Source organism: Macaca mulatta, chromosome 6 (genome assembly GCF_049350105.2).
Source record: "Macaca mulatta isolate MMU2019108-1 chromosome 6, T2T-MMU8v2.0, whole genome shotgun sequence".
Taxonomy (NCBI): domain Eukaryota; kingdom Metazoa; phylum Chordata; class Mammalia; order Primates; family Cercopithecidae; genus Macaca; species Macaca mulatta.
This window is the reverse complement of record NC_133411.1, coordinates 162,534,003-162,553,589: the sequence shown is the minus strand read 5'-3', so window position 1 is coordinate 162,553,589 and position 19,587 is coordinate 162,534,003. Positions and strand designations below refer to the sequence as shown.

At 43.0% G+C, this 19,587-nt stretch overlaps 1 protein-coding gene across 2 annotated transcripts in view; it reads right to left on the bottom strand.

Annotated features, from left to right (window-relative positions):
• Positions 1-19,587, bottom strand: part of GRIA1 (glutamate ionotropic receptor AMPA type subunit 1) — a 322,496-nt gene that overhangs the window by 115,824 nt on the left and 187,085 nt on the right. For both annotated transcript variants that reach the window (NM_001265785.2, XM_015141276.3), the window contains 2 exon segments: positions 9,877-9,981; positions 19,086-19,253. In NM_001265785.2, the coding sequence (NP_001252714.1) occupies positions 9,877-9,981; positions 19,086-19,253 (273 nt within the window).

Sequence of the window (19,587 nt, the reverse complement as noted above, 5' to 3'; positions counted from 1 at the left end):
GTATGCAGAAAGTGAGATGTGGAAAGTGAAATAAATTTCCCAAGGCCACGGCGTAGCTGTGGAGCCAGGATCTGAGCCAGGGAGACCAACTCCAGGGCCGTGCCCCCCACATGCCAGTGAGCTACCAAACAACCCTGAGTGCCTTGTGTACATTCCCATTAGAGCCCTGGATCTAGCTGTTTGTGTGTCTGTCCCCATCTCTCCATGGTGCTATGAGCTTCTCATGGACAAGACTGAAATAAATATACTTGTTCCAGGGTTCCTGTCTTAGTCCAGCACATCTTTTTCCCAGAGAAGCAGCTCAGGAAATGTTTGTAGAGAGAATGAATGCATCTAGACAGCAGTGACCCAGCATGCACACGGTGCACCCTATCGATGCTGAGATAGTTCAGAGGTCTGACGGGGAGCATGTCTCTGAGGATACCGCGTGGAGGTTTACCCTCAGTGCAGGCATGTGTATGATGTTCCCCGTGAGGGATGCTGTTAGTTAGTGTGGAAGGAGACATTGCTCTCTAATGACAGAAGAACCAGAAACCCATGTTTCTAGAATATCAGAACTGGAAGGCGACTGAAGAATTATTTTGTCCAACTTTTTCCTTTTCCACAGGGAGAAGCAGAGGCCCAGAGATTTGCTCAAGACAGTCTCAGTTCCCTCACTTTTGCAAGGACCGTGTTCTAGGGAACCCTAAGAGACTTGTGGGGCCCTTCACCACTCATGGAAGGTGGTGAGGGACAGTGAAGAGGAGGGAGCTCTGGCTTCCTCATCCTTGCTCCAATGGTCAGCTCTGCTTGTTATCTATTTCACCTATTGGGATTCCCCTCGAGAGTTGCCTTTTACAAGGAGCCTTCTGGCTGAATAATAGATGTTTAAAAGCACTCTTGTAGTATATTATGATGTAAGGTTTTCTGCTTTTTTGGGTATTGTTTTGTTTTTTAAATATCCACAGTACTTTTATAACATCTTTACACTATGCAAATAGTGCAGGCAGGCTTTTCTCTGCTTTACAGATGGGAAAACTTAGGCTTAGGGAGATTAAATTATCTAACAAAATAATAGGTTATATAGTAGATTAGTGGCAGGACATAGAATCCAGGTCTCGTGGACCTCAAAGGTAAGATTATTTAATAAAATCAATACAAACCTGGGAAAATATCTGTCAAATATGATTTATCCCCCTATAGATGGTGCTAAGGTTTTTGTTTGTCTGTTTGTTTTCTTTTCCCTTTCTCCTCCTTCTTGTTCATTTTCTTCCCTCTCATCCATCCTTTCTCCCTTCCTCCCTTCTGTCCTTCCTTCTTTCCTTCCTCTCTTTCTTCTTCCTTCTTCACAATTAGTCCACAGGTTTAAATATTCCTACTCAAACTGCACAACCATCAGTAGAAAGGAAGTTGCTTCCTTTGACATGCAACTAATTCCTCTAACAGCCACTGAGTGTTAAGATGTATTATTTTAACAAAGAGGGAGCCCAGTGGTGAAGATATTGGTGTCTGGCCTCAGGCCAGACCTGGTTTAAAAGCTAGGCTTTCCTGATTACCAACTGTCAGCTTGAGCAAGTTACCTGACCTCTGTAGTCCTCAGTCCCTGATCTGTAGAGTCGATATAACAATAGTACCTGCCTCATGGGCTGCTGTGAGAACTACATTAGTTAAAGCATGTAAAACAATTAGCATAGTGCACGGTTCATATTGTCAGTAAGCTAAAAAATGATATTCATTAGGGTAATGCCTAGTTGAAGGTTAACAGGTTTCTATACTACAAGACATTTCTGTTTTCAATTTGCTATTGAACATTATCTGCGAAAAGAAGCATGCATTATAGAGCATTTTGAAATTCACTTGACAATATAACCCTTCTTTACATATAGAATGTTCAGGGTAAGTGGTTCAAAAATTATAAAACACTGATGTAAAATCCCAAGGTTTTCATACAAGATAAGAAAAAAAAGCAAGATGAATCTGTGTAAGCCAGATGTATATGGCTTAGAAAGATATTTTAAATTTTAAGGATAGTGGTCCTTCAAAGCTAGCACTACTTATTAATTATAGCACTACTGTTAAATTGGGATCTCTAAAACAGTATTGTATAACTTGGCTTATATGCTAGGTACTTTCATATCAAAAGCTAGTAGAATAGTTAGAAGTTGTAAACAAACTATTTTATTTCTAACTCTTTTGTAGGGAGATAAAACATAATATTGCCAGGGTCAGTGGGCTGAGTGATGCTCAGCCTCATGCCTATGCCTCGTGTAAGCTAGTAGACTGAGAAATCTGGTTCCACAGTTTGATGAAAAGAAAGCTGGCAAAGATTTTTGAAGAGACATTGCACTTTGGAGATAAGAGCACATTTTCCTTTCTTTGGGAAATGGTTGGATTATCATACAGCACTTTGATTCTCTACTGAGGATATGCAGGAACTTTGATTCTATCTAAAAGTAAATCAGTTAGTAGTTGGTAAAGATTGGGGCCCACCAGTCAGGAGAGGATTTAAACAATTCTGACAGTGAGAGGGCTTCTCCTGGGGCCAGTTATAATTTTTGATCTCCTTGTTTTCCATCTACCTCTAAAGATTCTTTGAATGTAAAAATGAATTTAGATGATAGATCAGATTTTTTAAGTAGATAAAGTCTTAAAAGGAGATGATCATAGAACTGAAAATTCAATTGATCTACATTGCACAGTCATCAAATCAAATTCAGAAATTGGTATCTCCAGGCTGCCTCTGAAACCACAGCCCCTCACCTCAAAAAATAAGATCCTTTAGAATCAATTTTTAAAGACTAAGTTGTCTATTGTGGTCAAGATAATTAGCTGACTCCCAAGCATTCTTATTTTCCTTCCATGGTGTAGAGATGTTGGTGGAAAGTGGCTACCTAGCCAGCAATGACATTTCCCAGCTTGTTTTACCTCTGGTTGAGCAAGTAACCGGGTTCTGGCCAATGGAATACAACAGAAGTGATGTGCATCTCTTCTAGGCTGATGCCCCAAAAATCTCCAGCAGAGTTACCATTTTCTTTCATTCCTATCTGTTAGCTGGATGTTGAAATCCAGAAAGACCCAAGTAGACAGTGGAGGGGCCATGAGCCTGAGTCTTAGCCAGAACCCGGAGCCAAAAAAGTGGTCACCGAGTGAACAACAACAACAACGAAAGCGTCTTTTGCATTAAACAGCTGAGATTTCAGAGTGTATCTGTTACAGCACCTAGGATTATCTAAATTAACACACTTAAAAGATTCGAAGTAAATAAGTTTATATGTAACTTTATCTGAGTTCTGTTTGAGGTGTTATTTTATTAAATTTGCAGGCATTTTTCCCCCTTGCTTATTGGCAGATCTTTTGAAGCATGGGCTAGCGTAGTGTGCTCTCTGATTGCCCAGATACATTTGATAAGCTGCCCAGTCATATAATAAACAACCTTTTATTTATATGTGCTTATTCTGTGTCAGTATATTCTAGGCACTGTGAATATAATAAAAATACAAATATGGTCCTTGCTTTTAGAGAGCTGGCATTTTAGAACATTTAGGAGGTACAGGAGTAAGAAGAAAATACATATCCAGACCAGGGGTTGACAGACTTTATCCTAAAGGGCCAGAAAGTAGATATCTTTGGTTTTGTGGATCATACAGTCTGTGTTGACACTACTTACCTCTGTTGTTGTCACGCAGAGGCAGATATAGAACATATATAAACCAATGAGCATAGTTATATTCCAGAAAAACTTTATGGACACTGAAATTTTAATCTCTCATAATTTTTACATGTCACAGAATAGTCTTCTTTTGATTTATTACAACCATTTAAAAATGTAAATGTAACCATTAGCTCATGGGCGGTACAAAAATAGGTGTTGGGATGAATTTGGCCAGTAGGCAGAAGTTTGCCAACCTCAATCTAGATCAATCAACCAACAAAAATACATCAGAAGGAATAAGCACCATGAAAAGTACAAATAAAAAGGAAACTGTGACTGTGTGCTGGGCGAGAGTGACTTTAAAAATGCTTGGTCAAGGATGTCCTTTCCAAGGTGGCTTCACTTGGACTGAGACCTGAATGACAAGGAGGCACACAGTACATGAAACTATAGTGATAGAAAATGCCGGGTAAAGGAATAGTGTATGCAAGTGACTTGAGGCAAGTGTGAGGTTGTGCTCAAGGAATGCAAAGATACCAGTGTAACTACAGAGAAATGAGCTAGAGAAAGAGGAGCGAGAGCTCATGCCACAGGGAAGAAGCATTGAGTGCTCTGAGGGCCATGCTGTATATTTACTGGCAACAGAAAGAGGTAAAAGTTTTAAGGAATGAAGCCATATAACCTGATATATATTTGAAAATTATTGTCCTAGCTCTTGTGGTGGAAAAGTAGCCTTGTAGAGGGACAAGAACATAGCAGGACTCGTGACTGGTAAAGAGGCTACTGCGTGGTGTGTGGAAGGTGGCCTGGGCTCCAGGCTCAGCAGTAGAAATGGAGAGAAGTGGTGGGGTTGAGGCTATATCTGAGATGCTACATCTATATCTGATGCTATAACATGATTCAGTATGGTCAAAACTGGGTAACAAGGATTTAAAGCAAAATTACCAAAAAGCATATGGAATGGGAAGCTACAAATTTTTGGGACTTTAGAAGATTACTTTTGATATCAGCAGGACTTTGTGTCCCTTTAGTCTTGTTTCCTGCCCAGTCTTTTCATTCTAGTTATACACAGGGTCAGAAGTGGGGATAACAAACTTGGGGCAGGGCAGGGCCACTCAAATCAAATTGAAATGAGAAGTAGGTGCCTTCACCCAGTCTAAAAATTGCTATAGGAACAATGGTGATGGGAAAAGATGGTTAAATCATCAATACCAGTTCCCCAATGAAAAATGTAAGAAAATTTTCCCTAAACTTCTCCACTGGGCAGTCATTTATCAGAGTTTGTGACTGGATTTTGACAAGATATTTTATTCAGATAGAGACCCTAAATCAGTACCCTATAGTGAAGTGGTATCCCTGAGTGGGATTTCCTAAGGATACCGTTTTAGTACAGCAAGTACCCATCCTGGTATCTGAAGCCCCTAAACTTTATGATGAATGGATGCTTAGAACACACACATTTCAGTGGGATGTCAAATTGTATCCAGGTACCTAGAGGGTGTATTGGCACATGGGTGAACAGGAAATAGGCCTGAAGATCAGGAGAGTTTCTCTGAGGCCCCAAATCTGGAAAAAACAGTTCCTTTTTATTATACACAATCAGGTAAGGCCATGTAATGCTCACTGAAACCAGTACAACTAGGTCACCCTTGAAAATCAGAGAAATTACTTTGTTAGGAGGCTGATGGAGCAAAAAGCTTGAAGCCACAGATGTGAGGAATTGATTTTCCGAAAGGCAGATCCCCCATAAACAAAGGATGTTTAAGCCCACATTCTAAGAAAGGATTTGGCCGTTGGAAGTAAGTTTAAAAACAGCCCCGGGATCTGAAAACTAAAGCACATCATTTGCTCTTGGATTTTAAGGTACTCTGTTATTTCTCTTTGCTGATTTATCCATTCCACAGGCTTACACAGCCTGACTCGCCCAAATGCAATGCTGATATAAAATCCCTGTGGCCTATAGAAGGGAGTTTAAAACTGCAAACAAGCAAACAAATGTGGGCTGAATGTCCACTACATGCCAGGTGCTACTTTTCTGAATCCCTTACTACAAGCAGTGGGGTAACAGGCATTGTCTTATTCAATCCTGACAACGATCCTGGGAGGCAAAAGAGTTTTATCACCCTTTTAGAGATGATGTAATGACGTTCAGGGAGGCTAAATAATTTGTTCAAGGTCATGTGCCTAGTAAAGACTAAAGCAGAGACTTAAAATCCTGGTCTCTCTGCCTCTAAAGCCCAAGCTCTTAGCCATTCTGTCAGTGTTTCTTTTTTGTATATTATATTTATTATATTATATTATATTTCTTTTACTTCCATCTTCTTTCCTTGGTAGTTGCCAGTTATTCTTATCAAACCCTTTAGAGCACCAACCAGAAAATCTGCAGGTTGGAGAGGAGGATTCAAGAAAGTGCAGATTCCTAGGCTTCATCTGTGTTCTCCAGAAGCAGAGTATCCAGGGGCTGGGACCCAGGAATCTGCATTTTAAATAAGGCCTCCCAGTAATTCTTCTATTTGCTGAGGCTTGAGAACCATTAATCTTGCTACAGTGCCTCCACTTCTGAGAAGTTCTTGATGAAGAGCAAGTCTTGAAGAGATAAAAAGTCTCCCAACAGTCTCTGGGCAATAGTTAGGGTCAACTCAAAGGGCTGGGACCTCTGGTTCTGGGAGTAACAACTGGGGAATTTCATACCAAAGGACAGTTTGTCAATTGATGAAGGCCCCAATGGAAACTCTACTTTCACAGAGGAAGCCAAAGTCCAGCCAGGAGAGGAGCAATGTGAGTAGGGAGAGGATGGTAAAAATGCAGCAGATGGCACTGATACCCAAGGTGTCAGATTTGAGAGGAATTAGGGTTCGTACAGCCCAATGTCTCTCATTTATTTTAGAGACCCAGAGAGACTATGAGACATGCTGAAGGCCACACAGCTGGATGATGGCAAAAATGGGGTAGAAGTCTCTGGCTTCTATTCTTACTTGTTGCACCCTCACTATATCCCCAATATATCCAGTGACCACTAACGTGTAGAAAATAATCTGGCTATATTTTAAGCTAATCCACTACTCCAGAGTTGGGAAAAACAGTTCAACATCCATATTTTAATTATGGCAAACACGTAACTACTCACATACAATGCAGAAATGCCAATTTGTTCTATCCAGGAAACAGTAATATTTTTTTTCCCTTGAGGTCAAAAGGCCGTTCTGAGGATTGTGAGGAACAGCCCAGGTCTACGGTCAACACTTTTCTATCTAGGAGCAATAGGCTTGCCTGCTCCGGCCTTACACAAAAATGCTACAACATCTATGTTTCCATTTTCAAGGCAGGGGGTGACACCATCAGTTCTCAGAATCTGAAAGAAAGGGACTGGGGACAGTGACTCATGCCTGTAATCCCAGCACTTTGGGAGGCCGAGGTGGGAGGATCACTTGAGCCCAGGAGTTTGAGGTTATAGTGAGCTATGATCGTACCACTGCACTTCAGCCTGGGCGACAGAGTGAGATCCTGCCTCAAAAAAGAAAGAAAGAAAGAAAGAAAAAAGCCTGGGCACAGTGGCTCACGCCTGTAATCCCAGCACTTTGGGAGGCTGAGGTGAGTGGATCACATGGTCAGGAGTTCGAGACCAGTCTGGCCAACGTGGTGAAACCCCGTCTCTACCCAAAATAAAAAAATTAGCCGGGTGTGGTGGCAGGTGCCTGTAATCCCAACTACTCAGGAGGCTGAGGCAGGAGAATCGCTTGAATCCGGGAGGTGGAGGTTGCAGTGAGCTGAGACCACGCCATTGCACTCCCGTCTGAGCAACAGAGCAAGACTCTGTCTCAATAAATAAATAAATAAATAAATAAATAAATAAATAAATCTGAAAGGAAGATGGCTTTGGGGAGGTGGTCACATATTTGATGTCCCTTCCAGAGGCAGTACTCTTAACAGCAGCTGCTAAATACCTTGAAATAAATAAGCCACCTCAGTGTTCTCCAGATTTCAGCCATGTGCTACCTGTTCAACATTTACCATAGCTGTTAATAACCACTAACATAGGTAACATTCACTGAACAGTGATCAGGTACTAATGCAGACATGATCTGTGCCCATTTTACAGATGTGAAAATTGAGGGTTATAAGACCTAAGTGATCTAACAAATGTCTTCTCAAGCAGCAGAAATCAGAAGACCAGGGGACAACATAAATGAACTTAGACTTGGACTATTTCTGGATAAGTGTCATTCTCAAGGGTTTTTGAGCCCAGAAAGAGTGTTCGTGTACAATCAGCATGCGAAAAGTTTGCTGAAAAGTGGATACGTTCCCAATGGCTACATTCATAGCCAAATAGTGTGCCCTTATTTGGTACCTGCTGTAAGTTAAGGCAGGTTACTGTAGCTGATTCCTGAAGGAGGAAATCTCCCAGTCAGAGATGGGAGATGGGTTCTGGAAGGCTGTGGTTAGTGAGAAGATGTGATGATAGAAGAAGCGTCAGAGAGATGTAACATTGCTGGTTTTGAATATGGAGAAAGCTCCATAACACGGGAGCCAAGGAATATAGGTGGTCTTTAAGAAGCTAGAAAAGGCAAACAAACAAATTCAACTCTGGAGCCTCCAGGAAGAAACACAGTCTTGCCAACACTTTGATTTTAGTCCAGTGAAACTCAAGGCAGACTTCTGATCTACAGAATTGTGAGACGATAAATCTGTGTTGTTTTAAGTCACTGTTTGTGGTAATTTATTACGGCAGCAATAGACAACTAACAGCCGTAATGAATAAGATGAGTTAAGATTGGCTATGAGGTAGTAGATGCTGTTCTAGACACAAGAGCAGAGAAGACGAGTTTAAGGGAGGTGAGGATGGAGAGTGTACAAAGAGAACTTTAAAGTAGAACTTTCTGCAGTGATGGGAATGTTCTACATCTGTGCTGCCTGATGTGGTAGCCACTAGCCACATGTGGCTACTGAGCACTTGACATGTAGATAGGACAACTGAGGAACCGACTTTTAAATTGTAATTTATTTAAAATTCAACTTAAATAGCCACATACGGAGAGTGGCAAGGGTATCTGACAGCACAGGCATAGAGAGCATTAAGTCTGAGAGATTAAGACCCAACTTTCAATGGGCCAGGCCCAGTACTTAGAACTTCTGCACACTCTTAGGTCATTTAATCCTCTCAGTGACTCTATGAGGTTGGCATGGTTAAGGTGATCACCACTTACCGGATAAGAGAATTAAGGAACAAAGAGTTCAAATAAATTATCCGGAATCCCAGACTAGTAAGTGGTGAAGCCAGGATTCAGTGTTGAGGATTCCAGAGCCAGCATTCTGATCCATGGCACCCTACCAGCTCTATGCCATTCTGTACAATGCCTCCCAGTCATTATGCTATGCCACCAAAAGGAATTAGAAATGTGATGAAGACCATAAGCAGATAAGTAGAGGCTTCCATGAGGCATAACAAGAAAGGCCAGAGAAGGCTTCCCTGGGGAATGACATTTACTTTGAGTGTGGAAGGCTGAGTAGGGATTGGCAGGCAAGAGGTGGGAGACGGGTAGAGGAAGTCCCAGGCAGAGGAAACATGTATGAAGGCTCAATGATAAGAAAGAACATGGTGTATTCAGGGAGATGAAAGACAAACAGAATGACTGGAGTGGAGAGATGAAGGAAGTACCAAGGGTTAAGTTTGAAGAAATTGGCAGAGGCCTGGGCACATAGGTTCTGGTAGAATTCGAAATGTCATTCCAAGGATTTGAATGCTATTCTAAGAATTTTCATAGGCAAACATATCATACATTATACAAATATGTAAACATATGTATTTTCACCCTTACTTTTGTGTAAATAATAGAACGGATATGACCAAGTATCGATTAGGAAAAGATGGTTCACCTCATCAATAATCATCATTCTCAAGTTACTGGTTTGGAATCCTTCAGGAATAGCAGTGACATTTTATACACATCAATGACTTTGTGTTTTAGAAGTGCTTCCCTCTACCTTGGATTTTCACAAGCATCCTGGGACAAATGTAGAGATTTTTTAATCTCCGTTTTACAGATGAGTGAATGGATTCTCAGAGGAAGAATGAGACTTGCCCAATGTCCCAGCTGGTTAGTGGCAGAGCCAAGTCTAGAGTCTGTGTTGTCTGAGTTTCTTCAAAGATCCAGTCCAGAAAAGGTAGACCCACAGGCCCTCAGCTCTGGCCAGAGTCCCTGCTCAGCCTCTCCTCTCTGCAGAATGGAAGTAAAGGTGGATCTTACCTTTCGGATGCCATCATGTTTCATTTCAATCACGTGGAGTGTGTAGTTGGTCCGGCGTCCTTTCTCATTAAACTGCACGTTTCCTGTCAAACCTTCAAATCGCACCTGGAAAACAAAACCAAGTGGTGGGCAGTGAATGCAGATGTACTTTATATGTGTTTGCTTTTTCCACTGAAGTAGAAATTCAGAACCCAAGAATGTCCCATGGAATGATGTCTTGGAGTATCCTGAATGCTAAAACTTTTCACTCCCTTGCCACAGGCAAGGGATGCATTAGAGACCTCTTTTCCCTAAATTGGGATTCATCCTGACAATTGTTTTTACCTATTTCTTTAGGCAAATACTAACAATGGGTCAGAGTGCATACTAATGTGAAATGTCTGCACCACCCCTAACCAAACACCCCCTATCACACAACCACTATGACCACTGCCCTTCTCAGGTACACATCTGAAGATGAAGAAAGTGTAGGGGACCTGCAAAGGAAAGAAAATGGTGCACCATCTGCAGTGAGTCAGAAGACCAAGGACAAGAAGCCAGCTTTATGAATGAAGCCTTAAGCTATGCTTGGGGATGACTTCTTAATTCTTTTAAGAATTTCTTCTTTATTCCTGAGTCCAGGGAATAAAATACTTGGTAACTGAAAGACTTGGATTTAACCCTAGCTTACTCCTTAATAGCCAAGTGCCCTCAGGCAATTTAGCTGTCTAAGCCTTCAGTTTCCAAAAATCTCTGCCCTTTTTTTTTAAATCTTAAGTGATAACTGCTAATGTGGAAGTGGTGTGAAAACTTCAAAGCACCTGGGGAGAACCCATTGTGTTCAGACAAGAGAATGTAAGGTGTTAAATCTCAGTTGGCTAAAATAAAATTGTATTGGAACCCTCAAATATGCTGCATGAGACTTCTCTGCAAATGGGCTAAATCAAACTTTCATGGCCTTCTGTCTTCAAATTCATATCAAAAGTCAAATGGTCACCATGGAGATCCAAGATCTTTAGGGCTGAGTTTGCTGCTCTGTAGGTGACTGATAAATGTCATCCAAGACCACTCTCAAAGTGAGCCTGAGTCTAGCTGTGTATCATCAGTTCAGGTACAAGTAACCACATTCCCTAATAGTGATCCACCATGTGTCCTCAGATCCCTCTTGCCTAAGGCCAGTGAGGTGAGTGTCTACCTGTTACAAATACAAATCCAACCCTGTGAACCAACACTGTTTATTTTCCCCCCTTCAAATGGCTTGAAAGGAAGCTTTGCAGAGTTTTATATATTTTTTTCTGACAGTGGCTAGCTCCTCTGTTGTTAGAAGGTATAAGAAGAGCTGGGGGTTGTGTGTGTTTGAGAGTGAGAGAGAGAGAATGCGTGTGTGTGTGCAGGTGTGTGTGTTCCTGTTTGGAGGCTGACCCTCTTGTCACCTTCTGGTTTGAAGTCTCAGTGAGGAGGTCACAACAGGCCCAGAGCACTGAGCAAATTTTACAACACGCTCTTTACTTTCTTGGATGAAATCTGGAGAAATCCCCAGCTCCGTAAATGTCTGGGCTATCTTTATTTTTCAGAGAGAAAACAAAGTACAGATTCTACTACAAAGAATAAAAGAAAGGAGCAATTCCAGTCCATCAGCAACTTCACCTTCTTATCACCTCAGTAATCTCTTGCCAATCTTTAGTGTTCCCTTATTTCCAGTTCAAGATAGTGTTAGTTTAGTGGATACCATGTAAGTGACTCATTCCAAAAAAACAGACTTGGATAGTTTGAGCAGATGGTAAACTGGTAGACTGATTTGCCCAAACTGAAAGTGTAATTAATAATCCAAATAGGCATCTACTTTTCAGCCCAGTCTCAAGTTTCATACTAATAATCAGCATGGCATATTAGTATGGCAAAGTACATAATCTCTCTATGACTAAGTTTCTCATTTGTTTAACGGAACCAATTAGAGTTAATTATGTCTTAAGGTTGTTCTAAGGATTAAATGAGATATTTTTTGATCAATGTTTGGTGCATGGTGAGTATTAAAAAAATGCCAGCTGTTATTATCATTGTTGCTAATGGTGATACTTAATACTAACATTACTTTCTAAAACCTTCATGGTTATGACACACTTGCACACATATTATTTCACTTCTAGTCACAGGAACCCCCTGAACTATGCCATTTAGAAATTATGATCTTTATTTACATGGGAGACGCCAAACTCTGTGAGGTAAAGTGATCTGCTGAAGTCTTACGACTAACCAGTGGCAGAGGCAGGTCTAAAATCTGGAGCTTGTGATAACTTCTGGTATCTTCACTTAAGGTACCAAGTGTTCTCTCAAACACAGGCCAGTGCTATTGTGCTAGGCTTCAGGAGGACAACACAAAAACGTGCAATGTAGTGTTTTCTACCTGCTTTCTGCTATTGCTGCTGGGCATTTCCCAGGTCATGCTCTGCTCATTCTAACTGTATGACCATGGGTTCCTTGCTCAAACTATCTGTTTCTTGGTTTCCTCCTCCAAGAAGTACTTAGCATATTGTCTGGGACATAAGTATTCAATGCATAGTTCATATTATTTAGATGATGATAATGACGATTACTACTACTGTGCTGTGTATAGTGATTAAGAGTTACAAAACATAAAATATAAAATTGAGGTCTTGGGGCTGGTAGGTTGTCTCAGACCAGGGGACTCTTTCAGAAGAAAGAAGGATCATGTCATTGACACTTTTACTGCCTTCCTCAGTTTCCAATAAGGTCAAGGGTCCTACCTGCACATTTCTAGTGGCCCAAGGACCCCTTGCACTGTCACGGTGATCTCACAAGAAGCTGCTTATTTCATGTTCACAGAAACCCAGTGACTAGCCAGAGCAGTGGTTATTTTGCCTGTTTCACAGATGAGATTGTTGAGACTCAGAGCTGATGGTGCTTGACTCCAGGATTCACAGTAAGTAATTGAGAGGTCAAGGGTAACTGAAGGCTCTTAGTGTCTAGTTGGGGAAGCCAAGTCTTACATGCACTGAGATAAAACAAAGTATCAGAGAATGGGAAAGAGACATCCCAGAAACACCATTCCATGATGGCAGAGCAAGGAGAGTTCAAGAGGATGGCTCAGCCCCAACCCATTTATTGAGGAGAGTCAGGACTCAGAGTCAGAGGAAGAAGCTTCTCAGAAATGTGTATCTTGAAACTGCTGTCCCCATCCATCAGGTCTGAGCTCTGGGATTGGGGCACTTATGCCTTTCTCCCCCCGTCCCAGGGTGACTGAGGTCAGATTGATGGAGCCCAGGCACTTCTTCTTGGTTTCTGCTCCCGGAACTCCTGTCACCATCCTGGCGCCCTCAACTCCCTCCATGAAGGATGGAGAATTAACCTTGGGTTCCTGTAAAGGGTACTGGGTGCCAGCTCAGAGTCTGCTGCTGCTAGGGGGCTGAAGCATACATTTCCTTTCCTGCTTGGTGCTGAGAGAATGAGGGTTAATGTCTCTATTACTTCAGCTGTGTTAAAGAAAGAATTAATCAGCACACTTGTTAAAGCACAGTAAAGAAGACTTTATTCAGAATCATAGCAATAGGTATAAAGACCCCTGCAATGGGGTCTTGCGGTCGGGGAGAGAGATTGGGCTCAAATCCAAATACAGCGTGGGCCAGTGGGAATGTACAACCAAGGAGCAGGGTGGGGGTCAGTGAATAGGGAATTACTAACAGCAAGCATCAGGGTTAAGAGGAATTCTGGCTAAAATGGCCTAAGAAGATTCTTGCTGAAGATGGACCAGGATAATCTGACATCATCTAGGGGATGGTGGAGGCTGAAGAAGATGATCATGGCAAAGAGGGTGGACATAGTGGACAGGGTTCTTGCTAAACTGACTTAGCAAGGTCTTTGCCAAAACTGGATTTTACAAGAATTGCATAAATGGGCCTAGGAGAAAGTTCAGAAGCCTGACTAATGTTTGGTCGAGCAAATAATTTTTTTCAGATGTCAACCGTGACTCCTCTCCCCTGCCCTCATTGGATCCTGAAAGGCGGTCCTGAAGGAGATAGCCAAGCAGTCACACTGGATGCAGGGCTCCTGTATCCCCTTTGCAGGTGGATCCTTCCTCCTGGATGCTCACTGGTTGTGAGGTCTGTAGGCCAGGTCCTTGCTGGGACACATGCTAGCTATTCTGGCCAGAGCAAATCTCAGAACCCTTCTAAGCTTCACTTTCCTGCCTGAGTCATGGGAAGAATAATCTCGGCTCTGACTGTCTCATGTAGCTTCCTTGAAGTTCAAAGAAACACATGCATGGTGCTTTTTTTTTTTTTTTTTTATGTAGTCTCACACTGTTGCCCAGGCTGGTGTGGAGTGCAGTGGCACGACCTCGGCTCAATGCAACCTCCGCCTCACAGGTTCAAGCAATTCTTCTGCCTTAGCCTCCCAAGTGATTACAGGTGCCTGCTACCACGCCCGGCTAATTTTTTGTATTTTTAGTAGAGACAGGGTTTCACTATGTTGGCCAGGCTGGCCAGGCTAATTCCTGACCTCGTGATCCGTCCTCCTCAGCCTCCCAAAGTGCTGGGATTACAGGCGTGAGCCACCATGCCCGGCCCACAAGCATGATGCTTTCTTAAAATTCTGAGCCCTGTGACAAGCCAGTCAGGGAGACAGCACTAGGAGGATTATGTCTGTTTAGCAGATGGGAAAATCCAGATCTGGAAAAGGCAAGGAATTACCACAAGATCCCCCAGATGGTGCTGGGTGGAGCCATGGTTGGAACCCAGCTCTTCTATGCCTAATTCCCTAACAGGCCAGTGTGACACCTGCAAGTCCTTGCTTGTACCCTCACTCTACCTCATCTCTTGCTGGGTATCATTGACATCCCCATCCAGAATCTCTAAAACCCGATTTACTCCATGTTCAAATTTATCCTACCTTTAAGGGTTCCATTACCATCCATCTCAGTTTGCCTGGGATACAGGCATGATGATATAGTTTGGATATTTTTCTCCTCCAAGTCTCATGTTAAAACATGACCCTGAAGGTTGGAGGTGGTGCCTGGTGGGAGGTGTTTGTATCATGGGGGTGGAACTATCATGAATGGCTTGGTGCCCTCCCCATGGTAATAAATAAGTTCTTACTGAGTTCTCATGAAAGCTGGTTGTTTAAAAGAGCCTGGCACCTCCTCCCTTATCTCTCTCGCTCCCTCTCTTACCATGTAACATACTCTCTCTTCCTTTACCCTCTGCCATGATTGGAAGCTTCCCGAGGCCCTCATCAAAAACAGATGTGGGCAGTATACTTCGTATACAGCCTACAAAACTGTTAGCTAAAACGAAACCTTGTTCTTTATACAGAAATTTTGGGTATTTCTTTATAACAATGCACATCAACTAATGCAGGACAGTTCTGGTCCTCTTGTTCTAGAATAATAATTGTAGTTTTTCCCTTCACCCTAAGTGTTCCCATTTGGATGATAGATTTTGGATAATAAAGTGGTCACCCTATTGAAAGGCCAGTCACATTCCTACAGAAAGCCTTGCTGATGTCTGCATTCCTCAGTGATGGCATTCTGCTCTGACCATCCACAGCACCATGAACCCACCTGGGTTAGCCCTTAAAGGCAGGACTGTGTCTTAAACTCCCTTTGCCCACCCAACCCCAGACCCCATCTAGCAAATTCTGAGCATATCTTCACTTCCATATGCTTGATTGTTGACTGGCAGGTTGCAAAAACAAAGACTAAGAGGGATGATTACTATTTAGGGGAGGTATTCTAAATTCGAGGCCCTGGGATGGGTTCTAGGAGGATCTATGTTCTCTCTACTCCTGGTCATGCAGAAATTATGTATGTACATGTATGCATTTTTCTAAGAAAAAGAGTCTACAGATTTCTTTTCAAAAATCGTATTCTCAAATGTCTATTACCTCCCCAATGTTAAGAACCCAACTTGGGGAGTTGAGTCTTCTCCGCCATCCAGAAGGCGACATATGGGCATCCTAATGTTGCCTCCTTCCTGGAGTGCTGAGGGCCTCCAGGATGTGGGTTCATTAATATTCTGAATGGCTCCCTAGATGGCAGGCAGGGGGCAGGCAGGCAGCTGATTATCTTCATTCTGCTGCTAGGGAAATTACAGCGGGGTGAGCGGGGAGGGGGTGCACAAATATTACCCAAGGCCATGTGCTGCGTGGGGCTGGGCCATAGATCTTGTGTCTTCTCTGTTTGGCTGTGCCCTTGAGGCTTCAGAGCAGTGAAGCATACAGAGGGAGTCATCATCTAATGTGAGTTAGAGTCTCAGCTTTGTCACTGTATGTGTATAACTTTGGGAAGTTTTATAACCTGTCTGAAACTCAGTTTCCCCATTTACAAAGCACAGCTAATAAAACTACCTACCTCAGGGTGTTATATCAAAGATCCAATGATATAATGTGTGTAAATGTTTAGAGCCTTGTATATACTAAACCTTTAACACACCATACATATTATTATCCTTTTTTTCAGAATTTAATTTCCTAACATGCTTGCGCTCCAGGTAGGCTGTGCTGGACCTCTTGGCCTAACTTATAGACACCCCAGCTCTAACACAAGCTAACCCACAGGTTCTCTCCCATTCTGTGACCCGAAGGCCAGAGGTGAAGGCAGTAGACACCTGAGCCTCCAAACCTCAGGTTCCAAAGACTGGATACCACCAGGATCTACCCAGTTCCCTGGCGGCATGGCTATTTCAAGAGATGTTTGTAGAAAAAGCCATTGCTGAACAGTAGCCATGACTATGTATGGAAGGCTCCAGAGGTCAATGCTTATAAGCAAGGGCCCCTGGGCCCATACACAGACCTAACCGGGGGAAGAGGAGCCCTGGACTGGGATCTGTTCCAGCCTCTGCCAGTAAGCTGCTGTGTGATCCTGGGTGAGTCACTGCCAACTCTGGGTCTGCTGCTTCATTATAAAGCGAGGGAAAAGGAGAGTCAGTAATCTCTAAGGTGTCTTTCAACAAAAGACTTTTTTCATTCTGGTGCTTAACAAAGATTGGAAAAGGAAACTATTTGAACCTCTGATCTTAGGGTCAGAATGTTCTAGTTTGTTTGTTTATTTGTTTTGTTTTTTGGGATAGTTGTTCGTCTCTTCTTCTCCATAGACACTGCAAGTAGTTTCTTGAGGGCAGGACTTGCTTTCTTCTATTGTCCTCAGTGCTTGGCTCCAAGCCAGGGCACACCATAAGTCCTTAAAGAACAGTCGATGAAGGGCAGGCACATACATATCTTGGCTCCAAGATAAAATAAAAGAGGTCATTATTCTTTTGACTATGGCAACTGCTTCCTTTCAAACTCTACTGAGGGCAGAAGTAGAGTGCTAAGTATACACTACAACAAGAAGGACATGGGTTAGACCATAAGAAAAAAAAGTAGACTCTTTGAATTTTCAGAGCCAATTGAGACTTGAGGTCCTCTCTCCACCCCCTTCATTTTCATGGGGAAGGAAAGGGAAGGGGGAAGGAGAGCTAAGTGATTATTTCAAGGTCATCCAGAGAGCCAGGGGCCCAGCTGGATGTGGAGTCCAGCTCTCCTGCCTCCCAGTTCAGAGCGCTTCCTGCCACCCTGAATTGCCTCCCAGGCTTCATCACTGTCATGGTGGCGTCAGACTATCCTTTCAGGACGTCATTAAGATGGGAGAGGCAAGGGAGTTGGAAGTGTTGTGAAGCTGAGGGCAAGTCTCTGGGACCTTTTGAAACCAGCCTCACATTGCAAACAGAATCTGTCTCGACTGTGGAGTCTGAAAGAGCATTTTAAATAAGCTGGGGTGGGGGTGGAAAGGGATGCACAGGCACTGTCCTTTTTGGCAGTTTTTCCCTGCAAGCTGCCTGGTGTCTGTTGTTGCTGCCTAGTGACTAGGGAGCCACCCTGCACAGGGACCAGCAGAGGGCAGAAATGGCAACTGGAGGTCCTCCTTATCATGTTCCTCCTGTAGCTTGTAGAAATCCTGCTTAGCTTCATTTCAAAGGACAGACCTACATATTCTTCTCTACAGAAAGGCACTCATCAGGGCTGAGGAACAGCTGGTGAGGTTCCTTTTGCGTCTCTTTCTCCAGGTTGTGAAAATTGCTAGAGCTGTGCACGTGTGGTTGGCAAACAAGTGGGAATAGTTGTACATTTTGCTCTACATTTCTCGCTCATTCAGAAATGCTCATCTTCTCCCAAAGGAGCCCAAATTCATCTTCTGCTGAATGTCGTCTTAAAAGTAAAGCTGGTCTTAGGCAGGCAACTACCTTTGTTGGGGAGGGTGGGTCCTGAGGGACATTTGTGACAAATAATCTTGCTGTGCTGGCTTGCCATTGTGGCCAATGCTTCGTTATTCCTTTGCAGCAAGCACAGCTGTCCTCTCCCTATCCCTTAGGAAATACAGCTTCTCTATCAGGAGGCATCAGAACAAAAATACAGTGCTATTCCTTGGCAGTTTGAGAATCATAGCCTGGGCTTGAGGTGCTTTAGAGATCTACAGGAGCCCCAAGAGCAATAAAGCTTAGGGCAAGTCCCCAAAACCTAAACCAGGCATGTTAAATATACACCCACATGTACCACTGTCTCATCCTGCTTCCACAGCAGACGTATCACTAATTGAATATTTATGCTTCTCTCTGTTGTATCTTATCTGGATTCAGCCTCAGAATCATTTGCATAGCCAATTGATTGGAGGGGGCATGGTCATTTTCCATCCCTGCCCTTTAACTATTCTTAAGTTCAAACAGAATTGATGAACAAAATGCTGGGAAGCAAGAAGGTAGTATCAGAAGTACTGAGAAACATTTTTAGGGTCTACATATACCAGGCTCTCATAAAATGTGTGCAGAGAGCAAAAGAAGACATCCAGAAAATCAGGGCATGAGGGGAGTTTCCAGGAGACTATTAACATGGTTCGGTTTCATCCTTGTGTATTTCCAGGAGACTATTAACATGGTTCGGATTCATCCTCGGTATCATCCATACACAGAAAATCACCAGCTCTCCTTTTTCAGCAAAATTGCTAAGCAGAAAATACAGCTTTTACACTACAAGAAATGACTGTTCCATATGATGATGATGATTTTTTTTTTTTTTTATGTGAGCGTCAATGTATGTTAAGAGCCACCAACACCAACAACGCAGTGGTTGTTTTGATCTTCAGGCATTTTCTTCCTTTTCTTTAGAATAGCTGTGTTTTATTGGAATTTGATGCTGAAATCCCCCAGACTCCCATTAGATGCGGCAACCATTGGTGGCCTTACCTGCTGCAGAGCTCTCTGGATGTCGATGCCCTGGCCCCAGGGAACAGCTGGGTTAGCCAGACAATCCCCGGCATTCCCCCGGCGAGATATATCGATTCTCTGCCTCCGCAGGCTCTGGAAAGCCTCAGCCATCACCTTCACCCCATCGTAGGTAAGCGCAGAGGTGTACTAGTGGGAGGAATGGAGATAGTTAGACATCAAAGAGAGCTGACAGGAAGGCAGGGTCGGGTGCTGTATTTGGGAATGTGTTTTCTGGTGATGAGAAATGTGCAGTGGGCCAGGTGCATGATATATGCAGGGAGACAGTGGTGGATCAGGGATGGTGTCCCTGTCCCTGCAGATGGGTGCAGCTGCTCGACCATGCTAGTCAATGTTGACCTCTTGAACTGTGAGTTCAGTATTGCCGGTTATGACTTTTGCAGAAAAGCCAGGATTCTAGATTTCTGTGTGTAATCTTGTAATTTTTAAAATGTTGGTTCAGTTGGAAAAACAATGCATAGAT